General features: G+C 42.9%; 1 protein-coding gene across 2 annotated transcripts in view; it reads right to left on the bottom strand.

Annotated features, from left to right (window-relative positions):
• Positions 1-668: 668 nt before the first annotated feature.
• The window catches only part of tmtc1 (transmembrane O-mannosyltransferase targeting cadherins 1), a 70,400-nt gene continuing 55,326 nt past the window's right edge, over positions 669-15,742 (bottom strand). For both annotated transcript variants that reach the window (XM_080022453.1, XM_080022452.1), the window contains exons 10-19: positions 13,946-14,059; positions 11,473-11,616; positions 10,404-10,512; positions 9,722-9,824; positions 9,268-9,403; positions 4,822-4,966; positions 4,557-4,694; positions 4,004-4,126; positions 3,206-3,283; positions 669-2,849 (exon numbers count right to left, since the gene is read on the bottom strand). In XM_080022453.1, the coding sequence (XP_079878579.1) occupies positions 2,724-2,849; positions 3,206-3,283; positions 4,004-4,126; positions 4,557-4,694; positions 4,822-4,966; positions 9,268-9,403; positions 9,722-9,824; positions 10,404-10,512; positions 11,473-11,616; positions 13,946-14,059 (1,216 nt within the window). In that variant the 3' untranslated portion in view covers positions 669-2,723. The remainder of the gene's footprint in view (positions 2,850-3,205; positions 3,284-4,003; positions 4,127-4,556; positions 4,695-4,821; positions 4,967-9,267; positions 9,404-9,721; positions 9,825-10,403; positions 10,513-11,472; positions 11,617-13,945; positions 14,060-15,742) is intronic.

A 15,742-nucleotide genomic window follows, 5' to 3' on the forward strand; every position in this document is an offset into this window, starting at 1 on the left:
CAACACCACCTGAAAATTGACATCAAATAAAACTTGGGATTAACTGAAAAATAGAAAAGTACGGAGTGGACGAACAAACAATGAAAATGAAGCTGACAATAAACCCATGAAAACTTTCATCTCCGTGTTATGGATTACGAGAAGTGGGTGGAGGAAGATCTAAATCATCTACATTTTGTTGTGTTGTCTCCACTTTTAAACTCCTAAATAATTCCACTTTTATAAAACATGTATATTCTTACTGTGAAATAAAAGCTTTTTTAAAAACAAAAGATGTTGTGTGTTGATGACCCTGTTAAAAATTCCCTCAAAACACAGGAACAATGCAGAGATTGCCCCATTCAGCAGGGTGTCAAGTCCCCATTCAGCCCCATTGCTTGACATGCACAAGTGACACCTTGTCTAAAAGCTCTGACACACACACACACACACACACACACACACACACACACACACACACACACACACACACACACACACACACACACACACACACACACACACACACACACCTTTGGACTTCCGGTCAGTAGTTGTCAGATTCAGTATAAAACGCAGCTTCCATGTTGGATTCTGACTTGCTGTTCTCAGGTTTTGATAGAATAGCGCACCCTCTAGTGGTGAAAAATGACCCAACGTCACTTTAAAAAAGACTGCAAAGAAGTACAGACGGTTTAATAAATCATATTTTTAATTTCATGGTGCAACTCGATCATTGCACTAGTCACTTCACCTTCATCCATTTTTACATTCCACATCAAATTCCATTCACGATCCACAACAGCAAACAAAACACAAACAAATCCATTTGAAATCGTCATTGATTTTTGACCGGATGGAGCCACAACTTCTCAAATCTCCCAAAAGGAAACACCATTTTATTATATCTGTCAAAGGCTTAGGGAATAGGGGCCCTGAGAGAAGTCATCAGGGAGATATCGATAATTGTTTTGGATCATTGAGTCACTTAAGCACACTCACTAAATCATTTTTCACAACTTTTAGAATGTATTTCAGGGATGCGACGATACCATTTCATTTGGACCACGTACAACTACATCACTGACGTTAGAGGCCCAGCATTTATTATTTTCAGTGATTCATTTATTTGCCGCTTTGTTCAAACAAAATCAGATATTATCCCATGAAACTGGGTTTCATGCGATGTTTTTGTATTTTTTTTTATAAAACATAAAATGCAACCAAGTTACATTATGTTGGTATTGGGTTTTGGGAACTGAGTGGGTGAATATATATACATTCATATATATACATACACACACACACACACATATATATATACATATATATACATATATATATACACATACATACATACATATATATATATATACACATATATATATATATAGTAAAAACAGGGCCCATGCCTGAAGCCGGTATCTGTGCATCCCTAAAAGTACTGTCTCAAAGTCAGTGATTGTGTGACAAGACCCTGGAACTGAGTCCATTCTCCGTCTTCTGTTGTGACTGTTTTCCATCTGTTGTTGATGGTTATTCACAGTCAGGGGGCGTGGACATGTACGTGTCATACGTACAAGTTCAAAATGCAAACAGAACAAAGCTGTAAACATCCGAAGCAGATGTGGACGTTTCAGGTAAAGCTGAGGGCAAGCAGGCGCCAAATATGGAACATGTGGAAGTTCCATTCGTCAGGTCCTGGGGTCAAGGTTTCCTCCGTTCGTCTCGCAAGCGCACAATGATCCCAAGATACGGACACAATTGTCCCTTTCACAGTCTGTATTATTGAAGCTAGTGTCCAAAACATGGACATTTTATTATCCACACACTTGTCACTTAAATAGCACTGGATGCCGCTTTCCAGACAACCATTACTTTGCTTGCGGTTAGTTCTAACTGGCAACAGGTGGCGGCGGCTCGCTTTGTTTAGCTGTGAGCAAATGTTTTTAATGTATATGTTTTTAAAGAGTTCCACCTTGTAACAACACCATTATGTGATAATGCCGCATTTTGGAATAACTTGCTTAAATGCTATAAAATTGATCTTTATTATGTAAAAATTGGCTGAAGTATTGGCTGAAGTATTTGGTCTTCAGCCAAATACGGAACAAGTTCAGAATTTTGTAATAACCTATTACTTGATGCGGATGGTATTATGTGTGCTGCGGCACCGAAATTTGATCAACAAAGTGTGACAGCAATTTTGTTGCATCCCGCATTGAATTATTACATGTTCTTTATAAAAAGTTGTAACTCTTGCAATACGTGTTACTACTTAATATATACTTTCAATGTTATTATGTATTATGTGTATGTATGTATATAATACAGATAAAATGTTTCACATTTTGGCAAGTTATTATTGAAGGTGACAGTATTACACAATGCGTTGTTACACACCTTTTAAATAAATGTGTGGGAAAAATGTATATATTCATATACAAACAAACGTAGTTTGTATATATATAGTACGATATTTCGAAGGAATAAGGAAGCCCTGTTACTTTCTTCCGTGCGGCGTCTAGAAGTCTCACCAGCGCTGCTAAATGTGGAGGAAATGGAGCCTCGGCCATCTTCCACCCTTCAGCCGTGTTGTGTTCACCTTTCTCAGAGTCAGGTCCATCCTCACAAAGCAGTTTGGAGGCTGGATCTTTGGGGCCAAGAGGCCTCCAGAGTGGGTCCCTGCGACCCCCGGTATGGAAGCCCATGAACAGTGCAGCATCTGGCACTGGTCGCTTGGTCTACGCCCCCCCTGTGGACCTCCGCTCCAGGCGGTCCAGCTTGGCCAGGTTCTCCTTCAGCAGCTTGGAGCCCGGGCTGAGGAGCAGGGCTTTCTGGTAGTACATCCTGGCTGCTGCATAGTCCCCCTGGACGGACGGACGGACGGACACACACACACACACACACACACACACACACACACACACACACACACACACTATTAGACGCTGGTTCCCGTCCTGGGAGTTTTAGCTTTTCAGTAAATGCATTGAAACTAGTTTGTTCTTTTCAAGATTTATAGTATCAATTCATTTATTTATTGTAAAAGTTCCATGACCATAAGCCCTAATGTGTTGTACGCCCAGAACACCTCCACCTCTCTTTGATGAAAACAGAATTGACGTGGAAAATAAAGGATTCAATGGGGGGGTTTGAGGGGAACAAGGGTGGGGAAACCCCTTCATTAGAATCACTTCACTCATCTAACAGCCTCATGTTCTACCTTGATGTGCTGAATGCCTCCCATGTTCATCCAGGCCTGTGACTGCTCCGGTTTCAGCTCCACAGCGAGCTTGTAGCTCTGTTGGAGCCGAGCAAACAAACATTCTTCCTTATGTAGTGATAATGATAATAATAATAATAATAATAATAATAATACATAGCAGAAAAACATAGAAAATAGCGTTTTGTGTCCCCACAGCCGCAAGAACACTCCAAGCCATATCTCACCCCCAAATGCTGTCTAGAACATCTTCAATGACATATGTCATAAGTTGACGCATTTTGTAATACACTATTACACAATGCGGTGGTTATTACAAGCTGCTTAAAACCCTCTGTTGAATATATAATAATTCACCAAAATTGCTTTGTGTATTGCTTGCTTCATCTATATTACTATACAAGTCACACCTGCGAACATGAGAATATTCCGTAAGAAGGTTGACAGATATGGAAACAAACACCCACACGGTGCCATCGTTCAGTCGAAAATGTGGCAACAATTATTACTTATTGCTTTCAAGGTGTTTATCCCAAAATGTGGCCAGTTATTACAAAACTCCAGTGTCAGATATACATTCTCTCTCTCCCTCCCTCCGACACACGTGGGCCCCACCCTGCTGATGTGTTTCCTCGCAGACAGAAAACCATGAAGAAGATGCTGATTAAATGTTTATTTTCCTGCAGATCGAGGGGAATAAAACCCGACGTCACAAAATCGCCATCACAAAATAGCCTCTTGTCGTCTTTCTTTCTGCCGTCCATCCTCTGCTGACAGTGTGTGTGCGTGTGCGTGCACCTCGAAGGCGCGGTCCAGCTGGTTCATCTCTCGGAGCTGGTTTCCTTTGGAGAAGTGCAGCTCGGCCCGGATGCTGAGATCCGCCGGGTCCTGCTGCAAGGCCCGGTCCAGAGCATCAACAGCCTGCACGACACACGGGTCAGCACTGATAATAATACAACAACAACAATAATAACAACAATAATAATAGGAATGATAATAAAAACAATACTATTACTTGTAATTGTATAATTAATACTAGTACTACTAATAACAATATTATTAATACTAGTACTACTAATAACTAATAATTCTCTGCATACTAAAAATGATAACAGTTCTACAACTACTAATAATTACAGTTTTGAAATTAATTCACTAATCAAACAATTGAATTGTATCAGTCTTTTTTCTTTTCAATCGATACCGTTATAATTCTGTTGGTTGCGCTGGTATTATTTGTGTGTGTCTACAGTTCTCACACACACACACACACACACACACACACACACACACACACACACACACACACACACACACACACACACACACACACACACACACACACACACACCTGTGTGTAGTTGCCGTGCTTGCTGTAGATGGCAGACAGGAGGCGGTAACACTCGATGCAGCCTCCCTGTCGGGATATGACGCCCAGAGTGATCTTCTCTGCTTCCTTGGTGCGACCCGCCATGGCTAGGACCTGGGCCTGGACGGGGTGCGGGTGGGATGGGGGCAAGAGAGAGGGAGGTAGAGATGCATTTTCAGCGGGAGTCCCAGCGTGTGGTTTTGTATATGCAGTATGTCCAAATGAGTGTGTGTGTGCGCACACACACCAGGGCCAGCCAAATGTCGGTGCTGTCTGGCTGCAGAGCGGCTGCCTCCCTGTAGACCTGCAGGGCCTCCTCGTAGCGCCCCGTGTTGTAGTACAGCGCCCCCAGTGGCGTCAGGATGTCCACCTTCCTGGTCACCTGCAGCGCCCTGGGGGGGGGGGCGCAAAAGGTCAAAAGGTCAAGATTTATTTTGCTTTTTTTATTTTTGTCCTTTGAGATATTTATCAATCTGTTTCAAGAGCGATGCCCCCCCTGTGAGCCTCGCTGAGAAAAAGGGTGGGTGAGGAGGGGGCGTGGCTCGTTTCCAAAAAGTACGAAAAATGGGCGTGCCTTCGGAGGCTAATCATCCAAGCTAATAACCCACTTCAGCGGCCCCCTTGTGCAGATCTGAACCAGCGGGAGGCGCTGCTGAGCCACACCCCCCAGCCGTAATGCAGCGCTGCTCGCGTCAAAGGCCTGTTCGTATGACGGCCAGGGCGCGTGTGTTTCAGAGCGCTTATCTTTTTAAATTCACAGCAAAAAAATAAAAAATAAATACATGCTCTCATGCGCAGTCCCTCTTTAAAGCATCAGCATTATAACACAGGAACTAATTCTTATCGTGAAGATGGCGAATCCATCCGGGTGTAAATGTAACGCAGCGTTAAATATAATCCACACGGGGACTGAAGTAACTTATTGTGACGTTTGATGCATTTAATGTTTTGTTTTTTTTCCCCAAATCCTCCATATGGTTTTTAAATATTAGAATGGAGTGGTGCTGCCTCTGAAATGCAATTCAACATACTAGATACTACATACTCAATACTACTCAATACTACATAGTTCCTATTACATACTACATACAAGATACTACATACTAAATCCTACAATCTATATAATGAATACTACATAGTTACTTCTACACACTACATACATGATAGTACATACTATTTTTTACATACTGTACTACAGACCTGGCAACCTTGGGAAAATATTTGGAGTACCACAGCAGTGTACCAGGGAGTCTCCGTGGTGTCAGTTACTAAATGACTCCTTCAGTTACTCACAGCTTAGCGTCTGGTAACGAGGTGCATCCCATCGTACACCAGCTACCAGGGCTAACTACACCGCGTTCAAAATGATGATGCAAATGATATTTTTCTCAGATTTTCCTAAATAGTCGATGCAAATGTGGGAATGTGCAGCATTAGGTCATATTTACTGAAATCAAAAGCTGTTTCAATCAAAAACATCTTAACAGGCCAAGTGACATGTGAACATAGGAGCCTTCTTTCATATCACCTTCACTATTCTTGCCTCCATTGAACCTGTGAGTTTTTGGAGAGTTTCTGCTTGAATTTCTTTGCAGGACGTCAGAACAGCCTCCCAGAGCTGCTGGTTTGATGCCAACTAAGAGCATTGAGCCTTGCACTAAGGTTCTCAATAGGGTGGAGGTCAGGGGAGGATGGGGCCACACCATGAGTTTCTCTCCTTTTATGCCCACAGCAGCCAATGACACAGAGATATTCTTTGCAGCATGAGATGGTGCGTTGTCAGGCATGAAGATGGTTTTGCTACGGGAGGCACGGTTCTTCTTTTTGTACCAGGGAAGAAAGTGCTCAGTCACAAACTCTATATACTTTGCCGAGGTCATTTTCACACCTCCAGGGGCCCTAAAGGGGCCTACCAGCTCTCTCCCCGTGATTCCGGCCCAAAACATGACTCCCCCACCTCCTGGCTGACGTGGCAGCCTTGTTGGGACATGGTGGCCATCCACCAACTGTCCACTACTCCATCCATCTGCACCACCCAGGGCTGCACGGCACTCATCAGTCAACAAGACTGTTTGAAAATGAGTCTTCATGTATTCCTGGGCCCCCTGCAGCCCTTTCTGCTTGTGAGCATTGCTTAGGGGGGTCTCCAACAGTAGGTTTATGCACAACTGCAAGCCTCTGGAGGATCCTACACCTTGAGGTTCGTGGGACTCCAGAGGCACCAGCAGCTTCAAATACCTGTTTGTTGCTTTGTAACGGCATTTTAGCAGCTGCTCTCTTCATCCCATGAATTGTTCTGGCAGAAACCTTCCTCATTCTGCCTTTATCTGCACCAACCCGTCTGTGCTCTGAATCAGCCACAAATCTCTTCACAGTACGATGATCACGCTTAAGTTTTTGTTTAATATTTAATGTTTTCATACCTCGTCCAAGGCGTTACACTATTTGAGGCTTTTCAGCAGCAAGAGAGAACCTTTTTCTTTCCCATGTTGCTTGAAACCTGTGGCTGCTTAATAATGTGGAACGCCTTCTTAAGTAGTTTTCCTTTAATCGGGCTCACCTGGCAAACTAATTATCACAGGTGTCTGAGATTGATTTCAGTGATGCAAAGAGCCCTGAGACACAACACCATCCATGAGTTCAATTGAAAAACAAAAAACTAAATGTTTGTGACACTTAAATCCAATTTGCATAATCCTTTGGAACGCGGTGTATATGCAGTTTACACATTCCTATCATCAGGATGTTTCCCTTGAAATACATCATGTGGTAAAGTTACAGAACATGTTTACCAACTAGAAAGGCACCGACTGCGATTTTCTTGGCCGAGTCGAGATTTCAGACGTCTGACCTGTCGATTCCGATTTTGGGCGATTCTGATTTTATTCATTCAATTGTATGTTCAAAATAAAGCATTAACTGTTAAATATACTTTAAGTTGTCGTGCGACCATTTTGAACTTCATACCCGTGATCTGAGAAATGTAATCGTCTCGTCATTTGGTCTCGTTGGGTAAATCTGCTCCACGTCAATGACAAATTTATGTCAGTTTCAGTTTCCACAATAGTGAGATTTCTGAATTTGACACCGCGTTTATTGTTGCTCATTATTCACGATGGAACAATAACAGAACATGAAACTGTCCCTGAGTCCCAGTGAAATGGGCGCCGTCACCAAGTTCCACTGTAATTCAAACTGTAACTCTACTGAGTTTTAGTAGAACACAACATGTAACTAACATGGAAATGTCCAGTTCAACCTTCAAATCAAAGTCTCTTTCACTTTTAAGTGAAAATATAAATTTGTATTATATTTGGTATATGGTACCTGCCATTCCAAAATAAGTTGCAATCATTGCAACAAAAAAAAAAAAGTCATCATAATAACCGTCCGACCCTTCTCACTCTGGTTCTCTGGAAGTCCTCCTTCGCTCACAGAGCGTTAAACCAACTCAATCAAATCCAACGACTGCTTTTGCTGAGTGACTCGTCCAGAAGCCAATCTCAAAAAAAAAAAAAAAAAAAAAAAAAAAGAAAGAGGGGAACCTTTCATGAGGAAGGGAGCTCGTGTACCGGGAACAGGCAGAGCAGAGGCTCCGCCATAGATGCTCCGTCTGCACCATTTAGAATAATGTCAGGCCATAAATAATTGATCCAATCTTCGCTGACCTTGAAGTTCCCCTAAAACAGCCACATTTTCTTTTTTGAGCGTCAACTACGCAGCTACGTCACATATACTGAATGCTATATACTGCACACTAAATTCTACATACTCTACTATATACTACATACAAGTTACTATATACAAAATTCTACATACTGTACTGTATACTGAATACTATATACTGCATACTAAATTCTAGATACTCTACTATATACTACATACAAGTTACTATATACAAAATTCTACATACTGTATACTGAATACTATATACTGCACACTTACTTATACACTCTGCATTATATACTATATACTGCATACTACATACAAGATACTATATACTCAATTCTACATACTGTACTATATACTAAATACTGCATATTACATTCTTCATACTATATAGTACATATTACATACTACAGACTGCATACTAGCTACTACATACTAAATTCTACATACTATATACAGCATACAAAATTCTACACACTGTACTATATACTATAGACTGCATACTAGACACTACATGCAAAATTTTACATACTGTACTATACACTAATTACTAGATACTATATACAACATATGAGATTCTATATACTGCATACTAAATTCTACATGTTATACAGTAGAATTGCATTTCACAGCATTTATGTATGAAAGTATGTATATGACGAATAAACGTCTTGAATACATATAACATACTGCAAACGACACACTAGATAGTGCATATTACATACTATATACTGCATACTATTGACCAGCGTGGGCGAGTAAAAAGTATGTGAACAAAAGGATCATTGGCTTGTCAGACATACAGTACTACTACAACCTGTCAACATGTTGGTTCTGATAGAAACTTTAACCGGCGTCTTGTCCTTTTACGTTCGCCGCGTTGTGTGCAGTGATACGATATTTCACCAGATGTACTCCGTCATCCTGGTACTTTTCGTACACTTTCCCCCCCCCCACGTACTATGGCTCAGGACGTACCAGACGTACATTTGCCCTACTGACTTTCCACCTGTCGTCCACTCACCTCTTGTACCAAGACTCCGCCTCCTTGTTGTCGTTGGACGAGCGGAGGAGACGGCCCAGGTTCACCATGGCAACGTAGTGAGCCGGCTTCAGCTGCACCGCCTGCTGGTAGTGCGCTGCCGCAAGCTCCCCCTTTCCTGTGGGGGAGGGAGGGAGGGAGGGGAGGAGGAGGGCGACAGGTCCACAAAGGTTGAATTTCAGAGGAAAAGGGTTAACTCTGATTTAGACCTGGGAATTGTTACATCCATCCATCCATCTAAACATCCATCCATCTAAACATCATCATCCATCTAAACACCCATCCCTCCATTTATCTAAGAACAGGAATCCGACTGTTATCTGACAAAATTAAATGTTCCACTACGAGCCAGGAGAGGGCCGCACCCACACACACACACACGGACACACAAACACACACACACACACACACACACGCACACCCACGCCCCCCTCACCCGTGTCCACCAGGAACACTCCGTAGTTGTTGTGCAGGTCAGAGCTCTCAGGGCAGTTGTGGATGCCCTGCAGGTAAACCCGGTTGGCCTCAGCAAAGCGCTTCTGCAGGAGAACACACACAGTGGTCGCCTCGTTCACGTCCAACAGGAAGGTGTGTGTGTGTGTGTGTGTGTGTGTGTGTGTGTGTGTGTGTGTGTGTGTGTGTGTGTGTGTGTGTGTGTGTGTGTGTGTGTGTGTGTGTGTGTGTGCGTGTGTGTGTGTGCGTAGCCAAACAAAACGTTACAATACAATCACCAGACTCTTTTTCGTGCACGGTGGCCCCCGCCGGGTGGAGCGTGAAAATGTTTTAAATTCCATGTGAAACACACAAATAATGGAAACCATCTGCTGTGTTGCAAGAGCAAACTGACATTGTACATTTGAAGGTAAGAATTTGGGAATATTTTTGAATTTAGAAATAAAAAAATACGTATTTTTTTTCTCCTTAACCCAACTGATGTCACGCACCTAATTCCCATTTTACTCGTTTAGAATGCCCATTCATTTGCACGGAAACATGTTTGTGATGTAATAATATGATGACTTTGCAAAAAATGAATGCTCATGTCCAATAACTGCGATCAGGCGACTGTATGTACTAACCTTGATAATAAGTAAGTAATGTAATGATAATTTTTGCACCTGTTCGGCGTACAGCGACGCCAGGCTGGAGTAGGCGTCTGCAAAATGCGCACCGAAGCGAATGGAGTCCTTCAGCAGAGCCTCCGCCTCTTCCTCCTTCCCGTGGGACCTGGACCGAGCAGAGAGCAGAGCTACATTGAACCAATCGCTTGGAACGAATCTCCCCGACTCCATCAGAACACGGCTTCAAACTTCTGCAAACTGCCAAAAATGCTGTTGGAAATATTCAAATGTAATCCATTACCAGCCGAAACCAGTGTTTCCCAGCCTATTTTCTGACACAGCACTCTTCTTTTCCCCCAGTGAAGTAATCCCACGGCACAGTGCTTTCGTGTTATTTACAGGAATCGCCGGATGTATGAACAACTGTGCTTATTATTATGGCCTACTGAAAGTGATGCATGGCTCACAACGAAAGAAATCTTTAAAATGAGTCGGGAGGCACTACGGCACAAGACGGAGACGACAGAGTTCAACTTTACAAACTAAAAATAGTCAAAGTGGGAAAAAAAAAAAAATTATCAGAGTGGAAGAAATAAAAATAATAAAATTATCATAGTGGAAAGAAAAATAAAAATCAGTGAAAAAAAAAAATAAAAATAGCGTCTGGCTGTCGGTTCAACGGCACTGGAAGTAACACGACTCGTAACGTCAGATCCGTGAGTCGTCCTCAGCAGCTTAGTTCACACTGAAGCAGAACCAGCAGCAAAGCTCCAGTTCGGCATCTTTAGAACGGGGCCGTTGACCTGTTCATGGTACATTTAGATTTCCTTTGTAAGCCTTTTGTGAACCCGTCAAGAAGACACAACCGTATGTTTCCACCGACGTGAGGTGAGAAATGTCCCAATAAATTTAAGGTGAATTTGGTGTGTTTCCATCCGTTTTGTTGAAAATTAAGTTTTCTTCTGGAATTTTTACGTGGGAATCTCCAGTGGAATGAGCAGTCTTCTGTTTCACACGGTGAGAAACTTGCATTACGATGAGCAAAAAAAACACACATTGTTAATCCCAATTATTTGCGTGTGTGTGCGTGTGCGTGTGTTCCCCTGCGGGCGCACGGCGCTCCTACTTGAGCAGGTTGCCGAGGTTGAAGAGCGCTCGGTTGTGCTGGGGGTTGGTGTCCAGGGCTTTCCTGTAGTAGCGCTCTGCCTCCTCCGGGTGGCGCGTCAGGGTGCCCAGGTTGTTCATGGCGCTGGCGTGGCGGGGGTACAACCTGCACAAGGGGAGAGAGAGAGAGAGAGAGAGAGAGAGAGAGAGAGAGAGAGAGAGAGAGAGAGTGAGTGTGTGTTAAGAGGAATGATAGATGGGGAGAGGCAAGAGAGGATTCTTAGACTCTTTTGAGACGGCAAGCACTGCGACTGGCCCGCTTGGATCGCTTTGTATTTCCTAAACAATAAAAACAATTCAGCGTGATGCTGCTCAATATAATGTAAAAGTCAATTTTTAATTTTAATCGTACACTTTAATTTGATCAAACTCCTCAATATTAGACACTTGCAATGTATTTTTATTTTTATCCTTTTCACTGAAACACATTTATTTGAGTGTTAATTCGGGTCCAAAAATCCTGACTTGTATAAAATTGTATTCCTCTTACACACGCACGCACACACAATAAGGGCCAAAACATACCCTACCCCTTCCGCTCGGGATGTCATTCTGCAAACAAGATCAGATTTGTCCTCTACTGTGCCCCCTGGTGGAGCCTGGTTTATTCCCAGCATGGGAACGCAGGAGCGCACGTCCAGTTTGTACAACCACACCTTTGTTTGCCTACTTACGTAAGGTATGCTTGGACTCTAAATGCACGCACCGCCCCTCGGCCCCTACGCCATGGCCTCAATGCAGAGACATGCAGAGACAGGCTGAAAGGCGCATGGACACAGGGTGCTACATCCAACTGGGCCTCCGTATCTTTAGTCAGTGGGTCCGAATTCGCACCACTCCCCAAAATAAATGATCAAAATAACCTAATTCTAGTTTTTGATGAAGAGTTCCGTCAAACACTATGGAAGTAATTGCATCTCACTTGAAAGTCATAGCTCGATGTTATCATGAAGACATCATCTAAACCCCTGGAGACCGTGTCGTCAAAGCATCACCTGCTAAACACGGTGTATTAGTACGTCAACCTGATGGTTTCACTTAATGTGCCTTCACGCACGCTGACGACTGAGCTGGATGCGATCCTCCGTTGCTGCTCCCACACGAAACCATTTACCCACGCAACTCACACAAAATATACCGAAAACTTAAGAGCCTCGTCTGAATGAGAGGGCTCATCTCAAGAGCCCATCTAAATGTCAGGCCCCAGCTTCCATCGGGGCACGCGCTGCTCCGCTCAGTCGCAGGAATCAAATCTCAACTGTGCGATATCAATCCATCGCCACGACGAAGGCCAAGGCGGAGCTGACATTCTCCCTCTCTGCCCGGGCCAATTAGTCTGCTTTTCAAGAGCTAGAGAGAGAGGGCTCTTTGGCGAGCGCTCGCCTGCTGGACGGACACCAAGACGATGACTTAGAGGTTGTTCGGAATATATGTGGCACCTGGGCCTGCTTGACGTCACACGTCGTCTGGACTTTGCACCAGAGCAAAGAACACCTAGAATACCTGGATGTGTTCTTTGCCTGCCCCAAAAATGGCTTGTGCACCGGTCAGTGACTTGCAATTACTACGAGGGGAACTGAACAGTATGCGATTCCGCAACGGAGGGAGGAAAACATCTATTCAGTTAACTACTCACCATGAAGATAAAATGGCAGTAAAATGAGGTTGTTAATTACAAAATGGTAACTGACCATGTGAATGTAAAGAGCCATCTTGAAAATATTTATACTAAATACTAAAATATTTGTACCAAGGAGTCTAAAAAATTATTTTATTATAATGTTATAAAATGTTTGTTTTTTATATATATATAAATATTTTTTGATTTATTCATTTTTTGTTGAAGTTGTAAAATAAATACATAAAATAAAGTTGTTCAATATTTTGACATGATACACTACTAAACCAATCATTTAATTCTGAAAATCTTATATGATTAATTTCATGATGCTCGACACACGATGAATTTAATAGTTTGACCCGTGTGTGTGTGTGTGTGTGAGCGTGTTTAGACAGTATATGTGTATATATGTGTGTGTGTGCGTGCGCGCTCACGTGAGATGAAACAACACCATTACACGCATGAGTATCCATTAAGTGTGTGTACATGCAGTTCAGCGTGCTTTATCAGGTTATTGCAGTAATTGCATGCGGAGCGTTTGCACAAGCTTGAAATTACAATCAATAGCAACTCCCGCTCTACTCCTGTACAGCGTGAGCATTTAGCTCGAGCTCTGCCAGGATTACGGGTTCAGTTCCGCTGGCGACGAGCTGCAGAGCACTCTGGGTAAAATCACTCTGGCCTCCCTGTTGATAACGTTACGCCGTTCACAATCGCATTGAACAGCCGAGTTTAATTACTGACAAAATTCTGAGTCGGGTACTTCCCCCGAAATAATCTATGAAAATCGAAAACACACAGACTACAGACTGACCTGAGGGCAGTAGTGTAGTGGTGGATGGCTTCCTGGTGGCGGCCGCTATCTTTCAGAAAGTTGGCGTAGTTGTAATGGACCTTGGCGTTGTGAGGAAGCGTCTTGATACCAGACCTAAACAGAGGAAACGGCGCAGACCATATTTCAACCACGGGCATCATCATGTGACATCGCGTAGAAACACCTTGAAACATTTGTGGAGGCTGACACTTCAGTACACTGATTCTTATGAGTCAGCATCACCCACGTCAGTAATAACAACTAATGTCCGACAGTTATCTGAGGGAGAGAGGGACTCTCTCTCTCTCTCTCTCTCTCTCTCTCTCTCTCTCTCTCTCTCTCTCTCTCTCTCTCTCTCTCTCTCTCTCTCTCTCTCTCTCTCTCTCTCTCTCTCTCTCTCTCTCTCTCTCTCTCTCTCTCTCTCTCTCTCTCTCTCTCTCTCTCTCTCTCTCTCTCTCTCTGTAGTTGTCAGATTCAGTATAAAATGCAGCTTCCATGTTGGATTCTGACTTGCTGTTCTCAGGTTTTGATAGAATAGAGCGAACATTAGAAGGAACATTGTAGGACACACACACACAATTTTGAAATAGTATAATTTGTTGATTTAATTTGATTCATATTTGCTATAATTCCCAACATATAAAAAACAATGGTAAAATAAGGCAATAACAATGTTAGCAAATCCTCACAAGAAGTTAATCAGATTTTTTTGTCACCCAACAGCCATACACACATATGATATAAATGTTCTACTTTAATAACTTAAATCTACATGGAAATATGTATATATTTTTTCATTCACTTCACCCCTCACCGTTTAACACACTTAGTATATTACCTCATTTATTCCAGTGCTCAACATTCGAGTTTATGTTATAACTGTAATGCAGCGATCTACATATATGCATTCCTTATGTAAGTTTTCTTCTTGTATCTTTCCGTCTGTTCACCTCAATTCACATCCCTCTTTCTCTCTATAGCAGAATCCATCCATCCGTCCATCTCTAATTACACAGACGGACGGGGATACATGGTGCGTTGGTGTGATGAACATGTAATCACACCAGGTTTTAATCTTGTTATTTATATTCATGGTGATTAGGAGGGAGAGGGAGAGAGAGAGAGAGAGAGAGAGAGAGAGAATGACTTGACATCCGTCCCGCTCCTGCCTCTTTTTCCTCTCTCATTCTCCACCCGTATTCCTGCCACAGTCCATGAGCAAGGAACTTGCCTTGGTGCTGGAGTTCATCAGCTGAATACACATTTCATCATCTTTTACCTTCCAGTACCACTCCCATCAATCTTCAGTTTTGTCATTATAAAATCATACTTCATATTTCACCGGTAAACAAAAAAAAATAATAATCCCACAATATCAATATATAGTCTGTTATGGTGATTTTAACGTTACGTGTCCACTGGGGGGCGCTGTCGCATTCAGTAAAGCTTGCTTGGACCCTTCTGCCGTAAACCACTCCTTCTCCACCTCTTCTGCACTCTCCGTCACTTTGGACAGTTGAGCGCAAGTATTTTAACTCGTCCACCTTTGCAACCTCTGCTCCTTGCATCCTCACTCGTTCCGCTGTCCTCCCTCTCATTCATGAGCACGCATTCCGTTTTGCTCCCACCGACTTTCATTCCTCAACCTGCTCCACCCCTCCAGGCTCTCCTCAAGCTTCTCCCGAATCTCACTTGAGATCACAACGTCCACAGAGTCCACAGAGCCCAGTCCATCACCATCTCAAACAAGAAAGGGGGAACCTCGATGTAATCCCACCTCCACCTTGAACCCATCCG

This window comes from Zeus faber (assembly GCF_960531495.2).
Source record: "Zeus faber genome assembly, chromosome: 21".
NCBI classification, from domain to species: Eukaryota; Metazoa; Chordata; class Actinopteri; order Zeiformes; family Zeidae; genus Zeus; species Zeus faber.